Here is an 18,834-nt window from a genome sequence, read left to right as displayed (position 1 = left end):
AGAAGAGAACCAAATCAGTTAAATAGTTTTCTTGCTGGCACAAACCACAGAAACGAATATGAAACCAGTAACGCTCCATCAAACCGGCTATCTGTCAGTAAGATCTATGTCCTTCACCTCTGTGGACAGATGTGGGATAAAGCAAACAAACCACTCCCGATATTCAGCACCAGCAGCACCGCAGCACACTGGGGAAGGAATGAGCCCAAAGGGTTTGGGCTGGAAACAGGCGTCCTGGTGCCAGCTGGCCTTCCAGACCCTGAACGACGTGGATAAAGAGGCTTGGAGGGGGGCTTCTGGAGACACGTGACACAGCAGACGCGTTTGCCAAAAAAGTGCGGAGCAATTTTCCACTTCAGTCTCGACAGTGAAACCACAACACCCCAACCGGCTATTATCACATCTGAGACCAAAGTCGACCTCGCGCCCGTCTGCTCCCGTGCTGCGTTCAAGTGCGACTGCAGCGATAATAAAGAAATCCTCCCACAGTCTTTTATCATCATCCTGCCTTTCCCAGCTGATCTTCCATCACTGCAGATTGGACTTCTTTGGTTTTCAAATGGCGAGTGATGTGGAGAATGCACCGTCTCCGGAGCTCTGAGGCGCTGACTCCAGACAGATGCAGTGATAAAGCAGGCAGAAAAGAGTCCAGAAGGCAGCTATCTGCGCCTCACAGACCTCTGGGGCTTCTCCTTCATTTTCCTCCCATCCTTTCAACACAGAATAACTTCCTGCTCTCTTCCACGGACCATCGTTTTCTCCATCATCTCGTCAGTAACTCGCTGCATTAATAAATATTAACTGCAAGTAACTATTTGCAGATTGGATTCACGTCCGTGTTTAAACAGCTGCATCCGTCTCAGTAATACACCAGCCCCTCCGCAGACAAAGGATCAGCACAGAACTGTGTCAAACATGAGCTCCTACAATAATTTTATGCAGGGTAGAGTCGCTCTGAAAAACATCTTCCCCTCCAGGAAATTACAGTGTTAAGATTGCAACTATTTATGCAAATTCAACAAATCCCCGCTGATTTTGTGTGGCCTTGCAATTTTGTCCAATTACCGAAACTTTTCCACACTTTCTTTGACCCATAACTGCAGACATGAAGACTCGTGTAGCTTTTAGTTTTTTATTTTTTTTTAAGAAAGGCTGCTACAAATACAGGCAGTTTAGGCCCCAAAACCACATCACTACGTGCATTTTGCTGATAACCCAGTTATATTTTTTGGAAGTACACCTTCAAAAGTGCCTGTAAGACTCCCTCCTGCTCTTTATGCGTGTGGCTCTGGCCCCACATGTACAAAATGCAAATGTCATTGCTGATATATGGTCTGGGGACCACCAGCTGCATGGAAGGTTCTCCAGCTGTGACCTGGTGGCTGCTGACTGGACCAGCTGTTCCACATTACAAGCAGAACACAAACAGAAACTCTGGAAAGCCGGAGCCTCACACCGCAAGTTATTACACAACTCATTGTTTTCCAGTTAACTCTCTGCGACCCGTGCTGATTGTTTGACGTCTGGGGGGAATTAAAGACGCCTCGCGATGGCGCAAGCTTATGCCACGCCACCACTTTTGTTGGCGAAACCTAAACACCCATGACAGATCGCTGCCCACCTTTCGCTTCACCCGCCTCTGCACAACCCTGAGAAAAAGGATTTATTCGGAGAAAATTGGACCTAATCCAGACGCTTCCAAATAAATAATCCAGAGAACAAGAAGGATCACTTCCAATAGTGAATATATCACTTCCAAATCACGCCAGAGAAAAATCCTCTGGACTGTTGATCTGAAAACCTCCCAGTTAAGGTGAGTTCGTGTGTGGGTGTGTGTGACCAGCTCTGGCTGAAAGCAGGAACTTTCCTGTGAACAAAACCCAGCCGAGCACAGCGGAAGAAAGATCTTGTCTAAACAAAATTTCCAATAAAATGGACCTTTAGTCTTTGGGAGACCGTTAATTCCAGCCTGTGTTTTGCTTGGACAGCAGTACATCTGCACACATAAACAGAACCTGAAAAGAGTGGCCCCGCCCTCCCAACGCTGCTCTACCCAGCTCACTTTTTCATTTACATCCCTCTCTTTCTGTTGCCCCCCCCCCCCCCACACACACACACTCCTGTCGTCTAGTCAGCCTGAGGTGTGTGTCAGTGAAAGCCATAATGAATGAATCGCTTCTCCATTAAGCACCCTGTGGCTCCCGGCTCTTTAGTGTATTGAGACGCTGTCTAATTTCCTCTTGACTGTCAAATAAGTCGCATTGTGCTTTCAGGAGTTTGTCAGGAGAAAGTGGAGGCAGCAGCAATACAGGAGAAAACCCTTTGACATGGGGTTTGTGTACACACAAGTGTGAGCAAAGTCTGAGCATTTTAAGTGGAGGTTTAGTGTTTAAGCAGAAATAAAACAAAGAGCGGAAAGTACATAAAATGAGAGGGATTAATTCATGAAAACACCTTAAAGCTTCTGAACCTGACACTCTAGTAAGTAAGAGAAAAGCAGGAAACTGCAGCAAATGGCCATCTTAAATATGTTTCCAGCACTTTTCCAGTCATACTGCAATATAATTAAGTTGTTCCAACCAAATAAAAACACTCACTTCTTTATTTGATGCTCAAAATAAAAGGTTTTCTAACTTAGAGAAGTTAACATCATTCTTATTTGTTGCCATTAGTGTTCATTAGCATCTCTGATTGATGATGTGGAGTTAGGGCACACATGGGAGGACAGAGGAGAGCTCCGGTCAGATTTACAGCCCTATCATGATGCATAACTGCCAAGTCAGCATATTTAAAAGCCCTTCAGACTTGCACATCTGTTTCCATAAAACACTAAAATCCTCATTGAGAGCTGCTGCTGGTCAGAGAAACACACAGCCTCATAAAATATAGAAATAGAGATATTTGTCTCCAGATTTTTTGCAGAAAATTGCTTCTAAAGTTTCCTTTTCCTCGTCTTCTCCGACAGGGTTCATCTACACTGGCGACGTGGTCCATCGGATGCTGACGGCGACACAGTACATCGCTCCTCTAATGGCCAACTTTGACCCCAGCGTCTCCAGAAACTCTACGGTCATCTACTTTGACAACGGTACCAACACACACTGATCCCCCACGTGAGGCCAGCTGGCTTCAGATTGTTTTTATCCCGGTGATAAAATCCTGCTTCCTCCTCCGTCTCAGTAAACATCTGAATCGTGAGGGTGAAAAAGGTTGATTTTACCACCAGGTTCACGCCGACGTGCGGCTCTCTCACTCTCCGCTCCGCTCCTTCGTCTTCTCCGCTGCTCCTCATCCATCACGTCAGTCACCGTCGTCTAATCCCTCCGCAGCGGTGACTGACCTTCAGCAGTGGAGCTCATCAGACTTTAACCGAAGCGACAGCTTATCGATCCCCTGCCCGTGCTGCTGTCCATCAGTCAGTGTCCCGCCGTCCCAGCGGTGGGGCCGAGCTCGGCGCCGTCCTGGGAGCGTCGGCTGTTCTCTCCATCACAGCGTAAACAGAGACGAGCCGTTTGTTCTTGACAGGATCAGAAATCTGGCTCTTTTTGAGCAATTAGAATCTGCTAAATAAAGATGGCTTTTCAAGTGCCTGCAGATTGGTGTCACACAGAAAAGGAGCGCTTCTGTGTCACTGATGTAAAAATACCACCGACCTTCACTTTGACACTTTTACCGTGGTGTGTCATCCCATTTAGATTATCACAAATTATTTTATTAATCTATTAATCCACATTAATCCAAAATCTTCTTCCCTAAAGAAGCTTTAAACTCCTCTCTCATCCAATTTTCTTTAAATAGCAATTGACAAAATATAAAATCTGAACGGCTTGGCAAGCTTAAACTCTGGCGGAATGTTGGTAAATGCATAAACACAGCTGAGGAACAACTGCCGACAGGCTCGTAACAGCTCAAGAGCTGAAATGTTCTTTTGAATGGATTTAGATCAGCCTTGCCTGGTTAAATCTGATCAACCTGTTCACAGTCTCAGTGCTTCCGTTTCTCCGTGTGTCAGTCCGGCCCTCCGGCTCTGGTCAAGGAAAAAAAAAACAGCCAGTCGGGCCTTTAAAGGTCAACTTACTGGTAAAAGCCCAAGAGCAGCTTCTGAGACAACTAGCATGTGGCGCTGGCGTCAGTTGTGCCGATATTTGATTGGTGGAAGTAAGATTAAACCTCTAACAGCCTTTGCATGTGATCACAGGTTTAAATGTGCTTGGACTGTACCGAGCTGTGGACGGACTCGTCCGATTGTTTGTTTTGACTTTGTTAAGCTTTTAAGTGAATTAGAAATAAGGCCGGAGTGTCTTCCTTCCACGCTTCCTCGCGCACTCTGTATTTTTAGCCCGCAGGCCCCGGAGATAACGTCCACCTCATCTCCTGGTCTCAATGCATCTTTAAGCAGACTTTTATTGAGCTTAACTTGTGCTGACTGAGAAATAACGCCGTGCCACAAGGCAGCACCTCAGCGCCCACGTCCTCGCTCAGATATTCATTGCTTCTGCTGCGATCGTGTACTGCGGCAACACTTCAGTCTTCCAACTTATTTTTCATCCAGTCACTTCAAATATTGCCAGTTGATGTCAAACGTTCTTGTATTTTCTATTATTTCGCTCTATTTTGTCCTGCCGTTGTTGTGTGCCAGTATTATTGATCGCATCTTGTAAAATATGGAATCCAAACTCCACGTTCCGAGCCAGAGACCATCTGTTCGCGCCACGTGTAGTGTATAATAGGTTTGGGGATGACCTCTGCACTCCCAGAGTGCCAGCAGAGGAGCTCAATCACTTATTCGCACTAGATGGAAGAGCTTGGGTCATGTGACGTAAAAATCAATAACCGGCAGTTATGTTAACAAACCTCTATTGTGGTGGCACACAGCCAAACCAGCGGCTCAGTCCTGGAAATGGCTTAGACATCAATAGGTTCTCCAGAGTTCACGGTAAATCAGAGTAGTGTTAGAAGTAATGCGAGGCCGTGCTGTCTGCAGGGTACAGCCCAAGGCCCCTCTAGACCGCTGCATATTTAATAAGGGACCAGATCATAGAAAAGACTATTAATGAGCCTGCTTGTCTTTAAAAAATCCACAAGTGCCGCTCCATGACTTCATTTGGGACTGAAGAAGGTGCAGGTCGATATGTCTGATGCACTTAAAAGTGTGATCCATCTCAATTATTTTAATTTGCCTGCCGAACATGTGAAAACACGCCAGTAGGATTAAGCCAAGTCTATCTTTGGACTGCATTATATATACCTTCGATGATAGCTCCAAGCTAACGGTTTCCCAGTTCCAGTGCAGCTCTTACGTAAGGGACGCCTGTCCTACAGCTTCAGCACAGATATCTCTGAGTGTTTGCAGGCTGCAGCGGTTGTTGAGGTTGCGAGTGTTGTTGTTTTTTTACATGCAAGCTTCAGAAACCTTAAATTTTCTCACTTCAGAATGGAAAAAGTATCCATTCAGTATTCCCTGGGTCCACTCAGTGAAAATATAATCAAAAGAGTTGGATGAATTCTATTTTCCTATTTTAAAAGGACCATCTCGCTCTTCTCTACAGTATGAAAAACTACATTACATGGTGCCAAAGCTTTATTTTCCATCTCAGAACAGTCCCGGCCCGACTCGGTTTGGTCCGTTTGTGCTGTTCCATATCTGCGTTCCTGCCGCCTCACAGCTTCACCCAGCCAGCAGTCCTTTCACACCCCATCTGAGACAGTTGTCAACACAGACGTGTTCCTTTCCCCCCTTTAGGAACCGCTCTGGTGGTGCAGTGGGATCACGTCCACCTTCAGGACAACTACAACCTGGGAAGCTTCACCTTCCAGGCGACGCTGCACAATACAGGCAGGATCGTCTTCGCATATAAAGAAGTAAGAAAGCTTTTCTTTATCTAGGATTTCCATATTTACCTCGAGCATGTACGGCTTTTTTGAGCCAGCCTATAATGCGATAATGTTCTTTCTGACATCTCAATAAATAATCTTAATGCACTTTAGGACTTTGACTCAACGCCACACTAATCACTAAAAGCCAGATCTCAAGTGCTGGAAGTTGTCTTGAACAAGCAGCATAAATACTAAAATAACACATTCAGTCTCATTTTTCAGGCTTTTGAAACAAATGTAGCAGTTTGAACCTAATAACCACATTTCATTAGAAGAAATGAATCCACTTGAAGGTTTCCTTTGTATGGAATAAGCATTAGGGATTTCAAGTTAAAGTTACTTTACTCCAAATTGAACCATTCATTCTTGTCTTTCTGACTTTTAAATTATGTGTTATGTTCATCAGGAACTGCTGCTTCCAGCTGTCAGAAAACATGTTTCCTTCTCATGTGTTTGCATGTTAGCATGGTGCTGATATAAATGAGAGAATCATTCAGTACCCCTCCTAAAACACTCCCCAATGCTTTCGTGCCATTACGGAGACAATTATGTGGTCGTAAATGATTCCGGGTTGTTTCATAAAATCCCGATTAGTCTGGTAATCCAGCAGAGATCTAGATTAAAGCAGTGAGGAGGGAACAGTGCAACACAAGTCCAATATTTTCCTCACTGATGCCGTCAGGTTGGGCAGTGTGAGATTGTCGTATTTTTCTGCTTCAGATTCCGGTCGAGGTGTCGCAGATCAGCTCGGTGAACCACCCGGTGAAGGTGGGCCTGTCTGATGCCTTTGTGGTGGTCCACAAGATCCAGCAGATCCCCAGTAAGTCACAACCTTCCCGACGTTGGCGTCGAATGGAAGTTTGTTTTTGAAGACGAATGGAGATTTTCTTTGATTTCGGTGTTGAAGTTGCCTTTAGTGGCTGTCTGAGATTCCCAACCCTCCTCCCTGCCTCCCCCCCTGTGTCACTGTTTGGAAAATGACTGAGGTCATTGTTTCAGAGTTTCAGTATCTGGTTTCCTTTAGCGTCCACCCTGTTGCTGCTCTCTCAGTAGGCAGCAGGCGGGGCTGTGAGCCCAGCTCCTGAACGGTCTCCCCCATGTGTTTACTTTAAGACCTGAGCCAAATGTGCATGTGTGTCAAACACACCTCTGATTCAACATCTGTAAGCAGAAATGGGCGACTAATCACTAGCTTAAGAAGAGAGCTGCTCTGTGGAGGCACAACAGTATTTCACAATGCAACAGCCTGTTTTCCTGTTATGCTAAATCCCCCAGTCATGGTTACCAAGCGATTGTATCATGAACCTGTTAGTGCTCCTCCTGGACTTCATAAAGCGAGCTGTCTGATGCCTCCGACGCTGCCTGATGAAACCCCTGCATGCTGCCTTTTGGACGTGGTGACGTAATCATGAATGGGAGCAGATCAAGAGGAGTGTTGGAGTGTTGGATAACGACTGAGAACATCACGTCTTCCGCGAGTCTGACTCCGTTCTGCTTATCTGTTCTCAACCATCTCCCCAGCTTTTCGGCTCTGAAAGAAACCGGGAATGTTTATATGGGTGCTTGATTTGAGGAGAGATGAACCAGCACAAACTGGATCCTTGCAGGACCGTTGCCCGCCTCGCCCTCCTTCACATTGCAGATAAAATCCAACCCATGTCAACATTTCCTCTGACTAATCTATTGCACTCTCTCACGAAGACCCGGGTCATCTGAGTTTATTGATTCCACCAGGAAAGGCAAAAAATAAGCTCTATTTGTCTTTGGCCAGCCAGCTAGTTATGCGCATTAGTCAGGTAGTTACTGCTGAGTGAGTTAGTTTAGGCTAGTTATAAACATGTTGCTGTGATGGTGCATTTATGAACCGCCTTGAGCCTTAGATATTTGCATTGTGCAGGTTCATGTTCAGTCTCTGCTGTTGTCAGTGCAAAGGACTCTTCAGGTCCCTTTAATGAGACATAATAGATGCAAATGAAGGCTGAACTTAAATGTTTGAACTCAATTAATTTAATCCCCATGTTCCCCGCTGCAGCCACGGTAAATCTGTCCAGTTTTTCCACCGGCTCCAGCTTTGCCATGAATTTAACACTTTGAACTTTGCCTGCAGGCAGGTCAGCCCATCCGGCAGGACGCTGGGATGGGATGAGATTTATGGGTGTCCTGTGGCCACTGTGTGTAATTAAGCAGTTGGGTAAAAGCACACGTGAAGATCCGAGCTTTAATTTACATTCACAATGCGCGATTGCACATTTATTAGTCAGGAGATTTATCCTTTCATAGCCTAATGCATAATTCTGCCTTCAAGCAGAGGGACACAAAAACAGAACATGATTTCAACATGATTTTACCTTAATTCTGGTTAATTTATTGTTGCAATAGTTTAGAGTTCAACCATCTGACATATTTTAACCGCGTCTTCCTAACCGTCCGGCCCATTTTCGGAAAAATCCTGTATTTAGATTTACTTTTAATGGCCATCTCAGAGTAATGCTGGTGTAAACACAGCAGCCTTATTAAAAGTTATTGAAGCCGTGTTTCCGCTTGAGAGGAAATGGTGTATAAAGATGTTTACACGGTTCAAATTAAGCTAGTACTTTTCTGCCCGTCTGCTGTGTATCCATTGTTTATGTTGTGGCTAAAACCAGCCTGTAAGTGATCCTGTTTGTGACTTCCTTCCACCTACAAACCTGAGGTCAGCAAGGCTCCGCAGCCTGCCCACCCAGCAGCTGCCTCTAGCTGCAGATCCGACCTTCCGCTGTCTCCCACCGCGTCATTAGGTAGCTGATAATCTTCTTCCCCGAGGCAAGAGGAAGTCAGGAGCATAGGAGGGTAGAGGAAGGGCAGTTTTATTCTCCGGTTAAACCGAGTGGGCTGGCGTTTGTTGCTTTGATCAGCCGCCCTGTGACTAATCACACGAGGCAGGTCTGCAGGAAACCTACATCCTGGATCCAGCAGAGACGAGCAAATCTACCGAATCAAAAATGCAACATTTTTCCCTTCCAGCAGTCCCGTAGACGGCCAAATCAAGCATTTATTTTCCACTGGTCCACATGAGTCCGAATGTGCCTAATCGATGACTCCATCTTACCCCAGCTGATGCGGAGTACTGAGAAGGCAGCCTTTTCAGGGCCTGACTGATACCAGCACCCAGGGCAAATGCCATCATCCTTTCCCAAACCGTGTGCCGACACTGGGACATAAGGGGACGCGGCGATAAAGTGCTGTGGTAGCATTATTTACGACCCCATTCTGCCTCGGGCTCGCTTCCCTTTTCTTCAGGGACCACTTGTCCCAGTTTTTATATGTCAGATGAAGATTTGTAACAAACTCTCCCACTCTTTTACTTTGTTTGCCATTTGTCTAAACTACAGACGTGAGGCGGAGGACAATCTATGAGTACCACCGCGTGGAGCTGACGAAGACGAGGATCACCAATTCCACCGCTGTGGAGATCACGCCTCTACCCAGTAAGACTTGATTGCAACAATCTCGGTGCATGCAGGTTTCTGGATAAGTGCGGTTTGGTAGATGGTCTTAGCTGCTTTTCGCTGCTTCAGAATCATTAAGGCTTCTCTTCACCTCCACAGCCTGTCTCCAGTTCATCAGCTGCAGCTCCTGCGTCTCCTCCCAGATCAACTTCAACTGTAGCTGGTGCCATCGGCTCAACAGGTGGCATGTTAACTCTCCAAAGACTCCCGACTCATCACACTCCTCCACTCACAACATTCAAAGTCCTTGGTGGAGCAGAATGCATCCAATTTTCCAGCGTGCAGATTAACTCAGTTATTTTCTGTACAACTTAATGTCTCTTAAATGACTATATTAGCCAGAGTTCCCCATCAGGAACCAAATCCTTGGGAATATTTGCATAGTAATATTATTTATAAAACTAATGAAAGCTGCCGCTCCATCGATCGCCCTTCCCATCCCTCTTTTGCCTCTGGCTTCAGTAAGTGTTTGAGCTGTTAAAGGAAGCGTGGGTTGCTCCCAGCTTTACTGGGATCCGTGCTGAAACTCCACCAGCAGCACAACGGGAACATTTGACAGAGGTCAAATATTAATCTGCCGCTCGCTCGTTTTAACCTCATTGTTTGTTGAGTCATGAGTTTGAGTAAAAGACAGAAATGTGCAGCACTTTTATCCGCTTAGCTTTGTTCTTTGGATTTGAGGCCCCTCTGCTCTGCACAGTTCGAGTAATTTAGCCCTAAAGCGAGCTTCCTCCCAGCCTCAGCGAGATATTGTACGCCCACAGCAATAATCACATTAAGCTGCATTTTAATAAGCTTCCTAACTGTGTTAATGTCTGACCATTCAGCCCCGCTCTGCCCTTGGGATTCTGAGCCACTTCCTCTGAAAACACGGCTGAAACTCGCGCTCATTAAAACCAGTAGCAGCCTGGTCGACTGCAGGGTTAATGAAAGGTGCTGGCAGAGAAGAGAGAGCAACCCTAATGAAGTTTTCTAGCAGTAAATCTGCCAGTATGAGCATGACGCCTCGCATATGCTCAGTTCCTGCTGACATTGACTTGTTTGTTGTTGTTATGGTGCTGGAGGTTAATAACTTAGGTCCCAGAGGAAATACAGATGTGCCTTTTTTACTGCAGCACACAAAAACAATTTTAAATATAATTAATTAATGGATCTGGAGAGATGAATATTTAATGTCTTTGTCATAAATCTAATGCTGCCATTAAATTACCTCCCATTAGATATATTACATTTGTTTCTTTTCTCAACTGTGAGAAAGGGCCAAGGATGAGCTTTTTATCTTCAATTTAAGCAAAATTCTGCGTGAACCCTGCAGGTCGATTCAGCAAATTTTGATGCGCAGCAGTCCTCACTTTAACAGAATCAGTAATAACTCACATAATGTTCATTATAAAGAGGCTTTTGCCTAAAAATGCAGTTAAAATGCTCCACTTTCTGCCATTTTAAATACCAAATACCAGTCTTTCTTTGATTTCATTCTAGAAAGTGGAAGTTATTTTGTACCGTTTGGCCATTAAATGCGTCACTTCTTGTTTCTGCTCGCTGGGTTCACAGAGTGTGAGGGAGGTCTGAACTCATGCCTTGTTCCACTCAGATATATTGGCTCTCTTCTGGGGAGATGAGCTGGAGAAAAGTGGAGGATTAAGCAGAAGAATCTGTCTGGCCTGGTCGACCAGATGAGCTGAGAACTAAAGCAGTGGGATGATCACAGAAGCGGAAGGATGAAACTGACCACTACTGCTGAAAATTGTATTAGCCTGCACATGTCGTACATGTGCTGAAAAAACGCCTCTCAGCTCCTCAGTTAAACTTGCACAGCATGAGCGCCATCTAACAACCGTGACAGGCCGATGGCGAGTTCCCCAACAGGCAGGAAGTCATTTTGATCCATTTACAGCGTAAAGGATTAGCATTTGCCTCATCGCAGCGCCGTCTTCCTCTTGGGGTTATTGGAAATCTTAGAGCGTGATACAGCAGCCTTATCATGAGGAGCTGTGACCACTTGAATTCCCCCTCAGACGCTCTGTCCTCATGCAGCCTGAGCTGCCGTCTCTGAATTTAAAATGCCTTTAAACCATCCTGTGTTTCTCATCTCTGCAGATGTTCCAGCGGCTTCGACCGTCACCGGCAGGACTGGGTGGACAACAGCTGTCCAGATGAGGTGTGTCTGGATCTGCTCGGCTCCCGTTCCCTCATCTTCTTCCTGACCACTTGTCTCATGTTGCAGACGAAGGACAAGATGTGCGACGTCCCTGACACCACGGTCCTCTACCCCGTCACCACCGCCGCCAAAACCACGCCCAGGTCCAGGGAGGTCACTGCAGGCAGAGACCTGCCCTCCACCTCCCACCCTCCCACCAGTCTCCCCACTGAAGGTTCGGTAGAAAACCTGCATCCAGATCTCAGACTAGCTTCTTCCTCCAGGTTGATGCTACATCGTTCTCCCGCTTCCGTTGAACGAACGAGAGGAAATGTCACAAATGCTGGTCCACTTCCATAAAAAGGAAATTCATTCCACTCGTGGAGCAGTGCAGAAAGACTAGCGCTCACGTTCGTGTGCTTATCACAAATCTTTTATTCCTGCACAAACCCAGAGTTCAGGTTAATGTGAATGTTAGCCTTCAGTGTTTGGCTGTGAAGGCCACTAATTTCCCGTCCTGGAGGATGAATATAAAAGTAGGAAAATAGATTAGAGCCCTGGAGGGACGTGACTTGACAATCATTTACAGATTTAGTGGAAATTGCCCAAGTGGATGAAGATATTGAGGTTTTAAAAACTCCTTTTAACTCCTTCTCTATCCGCGTGCAAACGCCTAAATTAAGATTAAGAAAAAGAAACATGGATTTTACTTTATTAGATAATATTTACAGGTGAAAGAAATAGCCCTTTCTGACATCAGCTTCGGTCACAGGCCAATGAGAGCGCCGCCACAAACTTAAGTTTGGCAGTAATTGCATTAATCCTTAATATAACATAAGTACGTGCTTTAAACCATGTGGGCTGTTTGCCTCCTGGTGATCAACACACTCGGGTCCTGACGATCATTCAGTGGTTTTATTGTTGTCTTGTATCAGAACGATACCTCCGACGATCTTTATTGTCCATCGTAAATCGAACGAGAGGCGTCTTTGACGTGTTGCTCCGGGTGTAAATGTTTAAGCCGAATGTGCTCCTTTGCTCGTTGTTGACAGTATGAAAAGATAAAACTGGGAGATAAATCTACAGGTTATGAATTTACCTGGATTTGAAAAACAATATTGAAGCCAGCTTGTTTGGCTGGTTTATTTAGATTAGAACTGGTGATTTGACGATTTCTTTGCCATCAGAGTTGCCATAAAACACATTTAGGTCTGTTTTCAGAGAAAACTGACTGTGATGGGCTTTTAAATTGACTGAGTGCAGCATCTGTAAATTATTCCACTCTTTGGTACACATCCTTTGTTTAAGAATTTACCAGACTTCAATCTGGATTATCATCACTTAATTACCACAGAATGTTCAGCAGAGCTGGATTTAAAAAGGAAACTATCGTGAAAACTGCTACATATTCTTTTACGTAGCATGGACTCTTCTCCATTTCTGATTCTCACCTGTGTGATCAGCTAGAGAGGTGAAAGGTCAGAACAGAGAGCATTCTGGGTAGCTGAGACCTGCAGCAGGATGACAGGCTATAGTGTCCGATGCTCTTTTAGTTCTAGGCTAGGATGCTAGTTCTAGGACACCATTTCTTTTTCCTCTGCTTCCTCCCTGTTAATGCAAAGCTCAAGTCAGCACCAACATGTCAAACTCTGCTAAATGGACTTTATTTATATACCAGTAACGTATCGACCACTCAGAACCCTTTATAACATGTTCCAGCATTGACACACACTCGACTGGAGAAGACATCAAGAGCACATCACTGTCCAGCATCTTTCCTTCATAATAAATCCGTAATTTCGTGTCTCCCCTGCAGAAAGACGGGGAATAAATATAGAACCAGCGCGACAGTTAATGATCACAAGTGATTTCAGCAATTTTTCAAATGGCGAATGCAGCCCTTCATCTCAGTGCCATTGCCATGGAAATGCCAGCATATGGAAATAAACCAGGCCAGATGAGTCCTTCAACCATCTCCGCTGCTCATATATGAAACTATTCAATACCATCGTCTTTAATAATGAATTCCAGACACCAATACGTGGCTGTCTGCAATCACTGAAATGATTCTGGGGTGTGTGTGTCCCTCATCTACATAAAATGAACCCTATGGTGTGTTTAAAAGTCTGCTGTTCTTAGTAGAAATGGGTCACGCTGCATTTCCATATTTCACGTGCAATTAACTCTAGACAGCGTTAACATATTAAATTATGCAGCCTGCATCATTATATCCAAAGCATCAATTTTTAATCACATCTTTAGTGTAGTAAATTCTACTTTGGAAGCAAAGCAGCAGCTAATGAAGGAAACCCTCATGTCTCATTTAGGCCTTTGGAGAGGTATTTATATTGTCAGAGACTCAAAAACAAACTACAAAGAGAAATATTGATTACTGTGTCTGACACATCTCTGCTTTGTCTCCTCACAGACGACACCAAGATCGCCCTACATCTCAGAGACAACCAGGGTAGGCGGCCCATTCCATTAGTCTCCCCTGTTTAGTAAAAACTTGATGTTTTAAGTTTAAAATGTTCAAGGCTTGTGTCTAATTGTGAATTACAGCTGTGCTCTGCCTGTATTGTTGGTTAGGAGTGTGAGATAAGGATTAAGCGCTGGTGTCAATGCTAAGCTTTGCAGCTTGGCAGGATTTCTGTTGGTCCCTTTGGACCTTTTCTCAGAAAATTATGTATTTTCATTGTTGTGTGAGAGCTCTGCTGCCTGTCTGGGTTGGCTCATGGGACCAGTGCTAACGCATAAAAGATGCTAATAAAGCTCCAGTTTCTGCGTCCAGACTTTATACATGAGTGTTTTTATAATATCACTCTTTCAGCTGCAGTAGACAGGAAAATAATCGAAATCTGTATCATTAGTTGGGAGATTTTATCAGTTGCTAGTCTATTCCCGAGAGTAGATCTTTGTTAGCATGCCGACGACTCACTTGTGTAGCTGTTGTATGTGCACGATTTAGACTGGAAACAACACCACAATTGCATGTATAATGATGTATTCATTTTAATTTATCAAAATACAGTATTTGTTTTAGAATTGAAGTATTACCGCCACAATTACCACCATTTAAACCACCAAGCGTAAGATCGTGCCTGCATTACTTATGTCTGCCGCCAGGTGTCACTAATGAGAACCGTGAACATGGCCGAATCTGACTGTTGCTACTTATCTTCTTCCTGCCCCAATCCTGTATCCAGCAAGGGTGTATTTCTCCATCTTCAGGGTTAAAATAGACATGTTTTTATATTCTTAGGTTAATGTTGCCTAATGGGAAATAAACTGGTGTGCAGCCCCGTGCCAACATGACCAGTAAAGTGAAGCTGCAGTTTACAGGGACCAGTCCAGCCGACCAGACCTGTTAGCTTTTAGCAATACTACAACGAGCTGTCATGTTTTTGTTTTTGTTTTTTAAATATTGATTGTTTATTTGTTAAACCTTTGAGCTTTGTAAATGCAGCTGAATTTCAAAAGCTACATTTACAGCCCTCCGACAGAAAAATTGAATAATGAAAACAAACAGAGCTTTTTGTCTGTTAAATGCGAAGCCATTAGCAGCCAACCGCAGCCTCCAGTTTAGGAGAACACATAATGGTCACTCAGACTTACGCAACCGCACGCTGGCAGCAGCTGACCACGCACAGCGGATGGGTTTGATTACCGCCTGGTTGTTCTGTGGGCTGGGAATCAATGAGAGCTGGGAGAGAGGCTGCTCGCCTGCCAGGGCCGACAGCAGCCACCGCAGCTAATTACAATCTGATTGGAGCTCAGGGAAGAGAATCACACCCATGGCGGTGTTGAAAAGATACCTGTGGGTGATGTGGAGGGAGGCGGATGATGAGGGCATCATCTATCCACAAACACATCATTAGTTTCTTTTGACACTTTTATTGTTCAGCTGAATTGCTGGTGAAACTTCTGTTTGGTGTGTGAAAGTCATGTCTTCCCAAATGAAAAATATCAGTGACTTTTAAAGAGAGGACTCGGAGTCTCACTGAAGGGCACGATTATTCTGTCGTCCTCGTGTAACGCCTCGCTTTGATTGAGCTGTTATCAGGATGTACGGCCCAGTTTGCCTCTTATCAGAGTCATTGCTGATGTTGGTCTGAGGCAAAATGCTACAGAAATCTGTAGTTAACATGCATAAGCTGCTGAAGCAAATATCAGCAGTGAAAGTGTCACCCTCCCCCTCCCCCTTATTCATTGTCATGTTCAAAACCAACATAATTTATGTCCAGGCCTCATAAGGTTTAATAGATGAAGGACGATTGTCCCCTTGTGGCCATCGGAGGAACTGCAGTCAATTTATTTAAATGTGCTAGGATTTGCTCACAGCTGGTTGGTGTGTGTCTGTGTGTGTGTGTGTGTGTGTGTGTGTGTGTGTGTTTCAGTGATGCCTGCAAACAGCGCCGTGGACAGGATGCCGGGTACACACCCTCTGCACATCGGGCTGATCCTCGGCATCCTCTTGGTGACGCTCATCATTGCCGCCGGCGTGCTGGTCACCGTTTACGTCTACCACCATCCGACCTCTGCGGCTAGCCTCTTCCTCATCGAGGTGAGATCCAAATATCAGCCCATTCGATCCGTTTCTACTCGGACCGTTTATCGTCCCGGGCCATTTCACTGTTTGCTTTATGTCTCGAAACCAGGACTTATAAATATGCATTGTGGGGGAAGGGGGGGGGGGGGGGGGGGATGGAGGTTGTTTGTGTGCTGCTGTTCAAGGTCGTTCTTATTAAGGTCGGAATCAAAAGCAAAGCTGCATTTTCTGATCAAAGCAATTTCCTTTGATGTTTTCCAGCCTAAAGATACATGCTCTATACATTCATTATTACGTGACTGTCATTGAACGCATCGTCCCCGCGTGTCCTCTACAGAGACGCCCCAGCAGGTGGCCCGCCATGAAGTTCCGCCGGGGTTCAGGTCACCCCGCTTACGCAGAGGTCGAGCCAGTGGGCCAGGAGAAGGAGGGCTTCATCGAGTCAGAGCAGTGCTGAGGGAAGAGGGGGGGCGCCAGTATCCCCGACCCTCGTCCACCTCCTCCCTCCTGCTGCCTCCCAGCAGGGACCTTTAGGATGAGCTCGGCGCCACGTTCGGACGGAAGTCGGCCCTTTCTGACTGGACCAAGCCACAAAGTCCTGATCCCAAACTGACAAAGCGGGACCAGAGGCCGGGAACATCGTGGATGCTTCGAATCCAGCTGCCGGGGCTGGATTTGGGTGGGTGGGGGGAATTATATGATCTATTTTCCAAAACAATCCAGAAGATGTGAAGAGGTGTTTCCACTCTGGTCGGTGGGTTGTCCTGTGTAGGCCTCCTTGTATCCATCAGCCCCCCCGATCAGCGTGTTTTCCAGAGGCGTCGGCACATGTGTACAGACCCTGGCTGCTGCTCCTCTGTCCCATCGCAGGCTTTGAGTTTTCCAGGAGGCCGCGGCGCTCCCGTTTTGTTTCTGGGGATAAAAAGAACCTGCGGGCTTCTCTGTAAGGGTGACGGGCACAATCTTGATTTCTCAAAATCCATTTTAAGCCTTTTCTTTTTAAGCTGTGCTGTTTTTGTACCTGATTAGAGTTTGCACATTTCTTTTCCATGCATATTTTTTATTTTTGCTCATGTGGTTCCAATGCAGAATGACAAGACAGGTGCTTGTGAGTGTGTATATTATATTTTCTATAGGTACTGTGTGTTCATGCAGAGAGCAGCCTGCAGTGTGACCGGCTGCCTATTTGAGCGGGCTCGGAGTTGAATCGGATTTTTGTGAGCCGGAAAGCGCGCACACACACGCGCGCACACTGAGTGGGTGGAGTTTTCCTTGATTTTCTCATCAGATTTCCTCTTGCAGTATTTCCCCACCATTAAATATTCCCACCATAAGTCATCTACGGATTCAGGTAACCCATGGTTAATGTCTGTTGTATAATTGTTATGAGTGGCCTTTTTTCCCCTCTATTTTTTTACTCAAACGTGAAGCTAATCAGCCTAATTCACACGCTCATTCATTCGTGTCTTTGCGCCAATGATTGTAGTCAGAATCAAATAAACCCTGGAATTAGACAGAAAATGTGCAATATCGATGCCGTCATTTCCAAAACAATCAGATTTTTTTTTTGATGCCACACCTTGTAGACTTTGCATGAAGACCAAAGACTAATCAATACCTGAGATACAGAGATACACGTGACCTTTGAGTTATAAATTCCAATAGTTTGATAGATCTAAGCCCCGCCCCCTCATCTAAACACTTAAATCTGAGATCAAAACCTGGGAAAGTGTTAGCAAATCCTGTCACAATATACGTTTGATTTTGCTTAGTAACTGATCTAAAATTGTCCCGAGGCTACTTTTAGTGTGTATTCAAGATCTTGTAACCATTTATTCTGATCAGTTCCTAAATAAAACATTGTTTTTGTTGCTTATTTTAGCAGTGAATTCTAAACAATCAAACCTCTAATGTCCAGTTTCAACAGTCACAATGAAAGGATGCCATTAATTCTTAATTTGTTCACATCAGCACAACCTTGACTGTACGTACAGTATTGTCACATTTCCCGCTGTACGCGAACGCAGCAATGACAAAGACGCGTCACAGAACGGAAGGTATTTGTCGCCACCTCGTGGACAAACGGCAGAACTGCACAATACCCGACTGCACGGTCTGCAACCTTTTCAAACCTTTCCCAGTTATCTTTGTTATTTTTAATGGTTTGTAGGATAAAAACGTAAGACTGTGCACCACCAAGGAGCGGGGTTTAACCTTACATCAGTTGTTGACGTCACTGAGTGTTTCAAAAAGACGAACCGGGAATAACATCTTAATCTTCACCTTTAAAGATTAGAATTTAGGTTTTGCGATATTAACACCAAGATAGTGACAGTACATGTAAAAGAGACCTTTGTTTTATTTCTTTTTTTTCTCCTGAAAACACAGATATCCCCAAATATCATCTGTGTGCGATTTCTGTACCTGCTGTTGTTTTTGGTTACTTTTGAAATAAAATCACGTTAAATGAGATGATTTGAATAGCAATTGCTGTTTTTGTCACCATCGGCGATCTAAAACTCGGTGAATGAGAGAAATAAAGCTTCAGAGACAAACGGTTTCATAAGCAAACCAAAGCAACCGAATAAATATTTCTTTCCGGCGTCACTCTTTAGATTCACTTGACACGGCGTTTCACTGCCATCTAGCGGGGAGATGTGGGAACTGCACACACGCTGTATCTGACCCCTTAGATATTAAATCCCTGATTTTCAATGGTCAGACGATGCCTGGTGCGTCCACGTCATTCTAAAGTGTTATATGGAAAGCTTCCTCGTTTT

At 45.0% G+C, this 18,834-nt stretch overlaps 1 protein-coding gene across 2 annotated transcripts in view; it reads left to right on the top strand.

Annotated features, from left to right (window-relative positions):
* Positions 1-18,526, top strand: part of plxdc2b (plexin domain containing 2b) — a 42,986-nt gene extending 24,460 nt beyond the window's left edge. The window contains exons 6-15 of one of the 2 annotated variants that reach the window (XM_057012748.1): positions 2,966-3,088; positions 5,744-5,862; positions 6,598-6,697; positions 9,249-9,344; positions 9,465-9,546; positions 11,466-11,526; positions 11,593-11,740; positions 13,934-13,972; positions 15,903-16,069; positions 16,392-18,526. In XM_057012748.1, the coding sequence (XP_056868728.1) occupies positions 2,966-3,088; positions 5,744-5,862; positions 6,598-6,697; positions 9,249-9,344; positions 9,465-9,546; positions 11,466-11,526; positions 11,593-11,740; positions 13,934-13,972; positions 15,903-16,069; positions 16,392-16,511 (1,055 nt within the window). In that variant the 3' untranslated portion in view covers positions 16,512-18,526. The remainder of the gene's footprint in view (positions 1-2,965; positions 3,089-5,743; positions 5,863-6,597; positions 6,698-9,248; positions 9,345-9,464; positions 9,547-11,465; positions 11,527-11,592; positions 11,741-13,933; positions 13,973-15,902; positions 16,070-16,391) is intronic. The other variant, XM_057012749.1, reaches the window with a different exon arrangement.
* The last annotated feature ends 308 nt before the right edge of the window (positions 18,527-18,834 follow it).

The sequence above is a fragment of the Takifugu flavidus genome, chromosome 17 (genome assembly GCF_003711565.1).
Source record: "Takifugu flavidus isolate HTHZ2018 chromosome 17, ASM371156v2, whole genome shotgun sequence".
NCBI classification, from domain to species: Eukaryota; Metazoa; Chordata; class Actinopteri; order Tetraodontiformes; family Tetraodontidae; genus Takifugu; species Takifugu flavidus.
The sequence above is the reverse complement of the archived record's forward strand: the minus strand, read 5'-3'. Positions and strand labels throughout refer to the sequence as shown.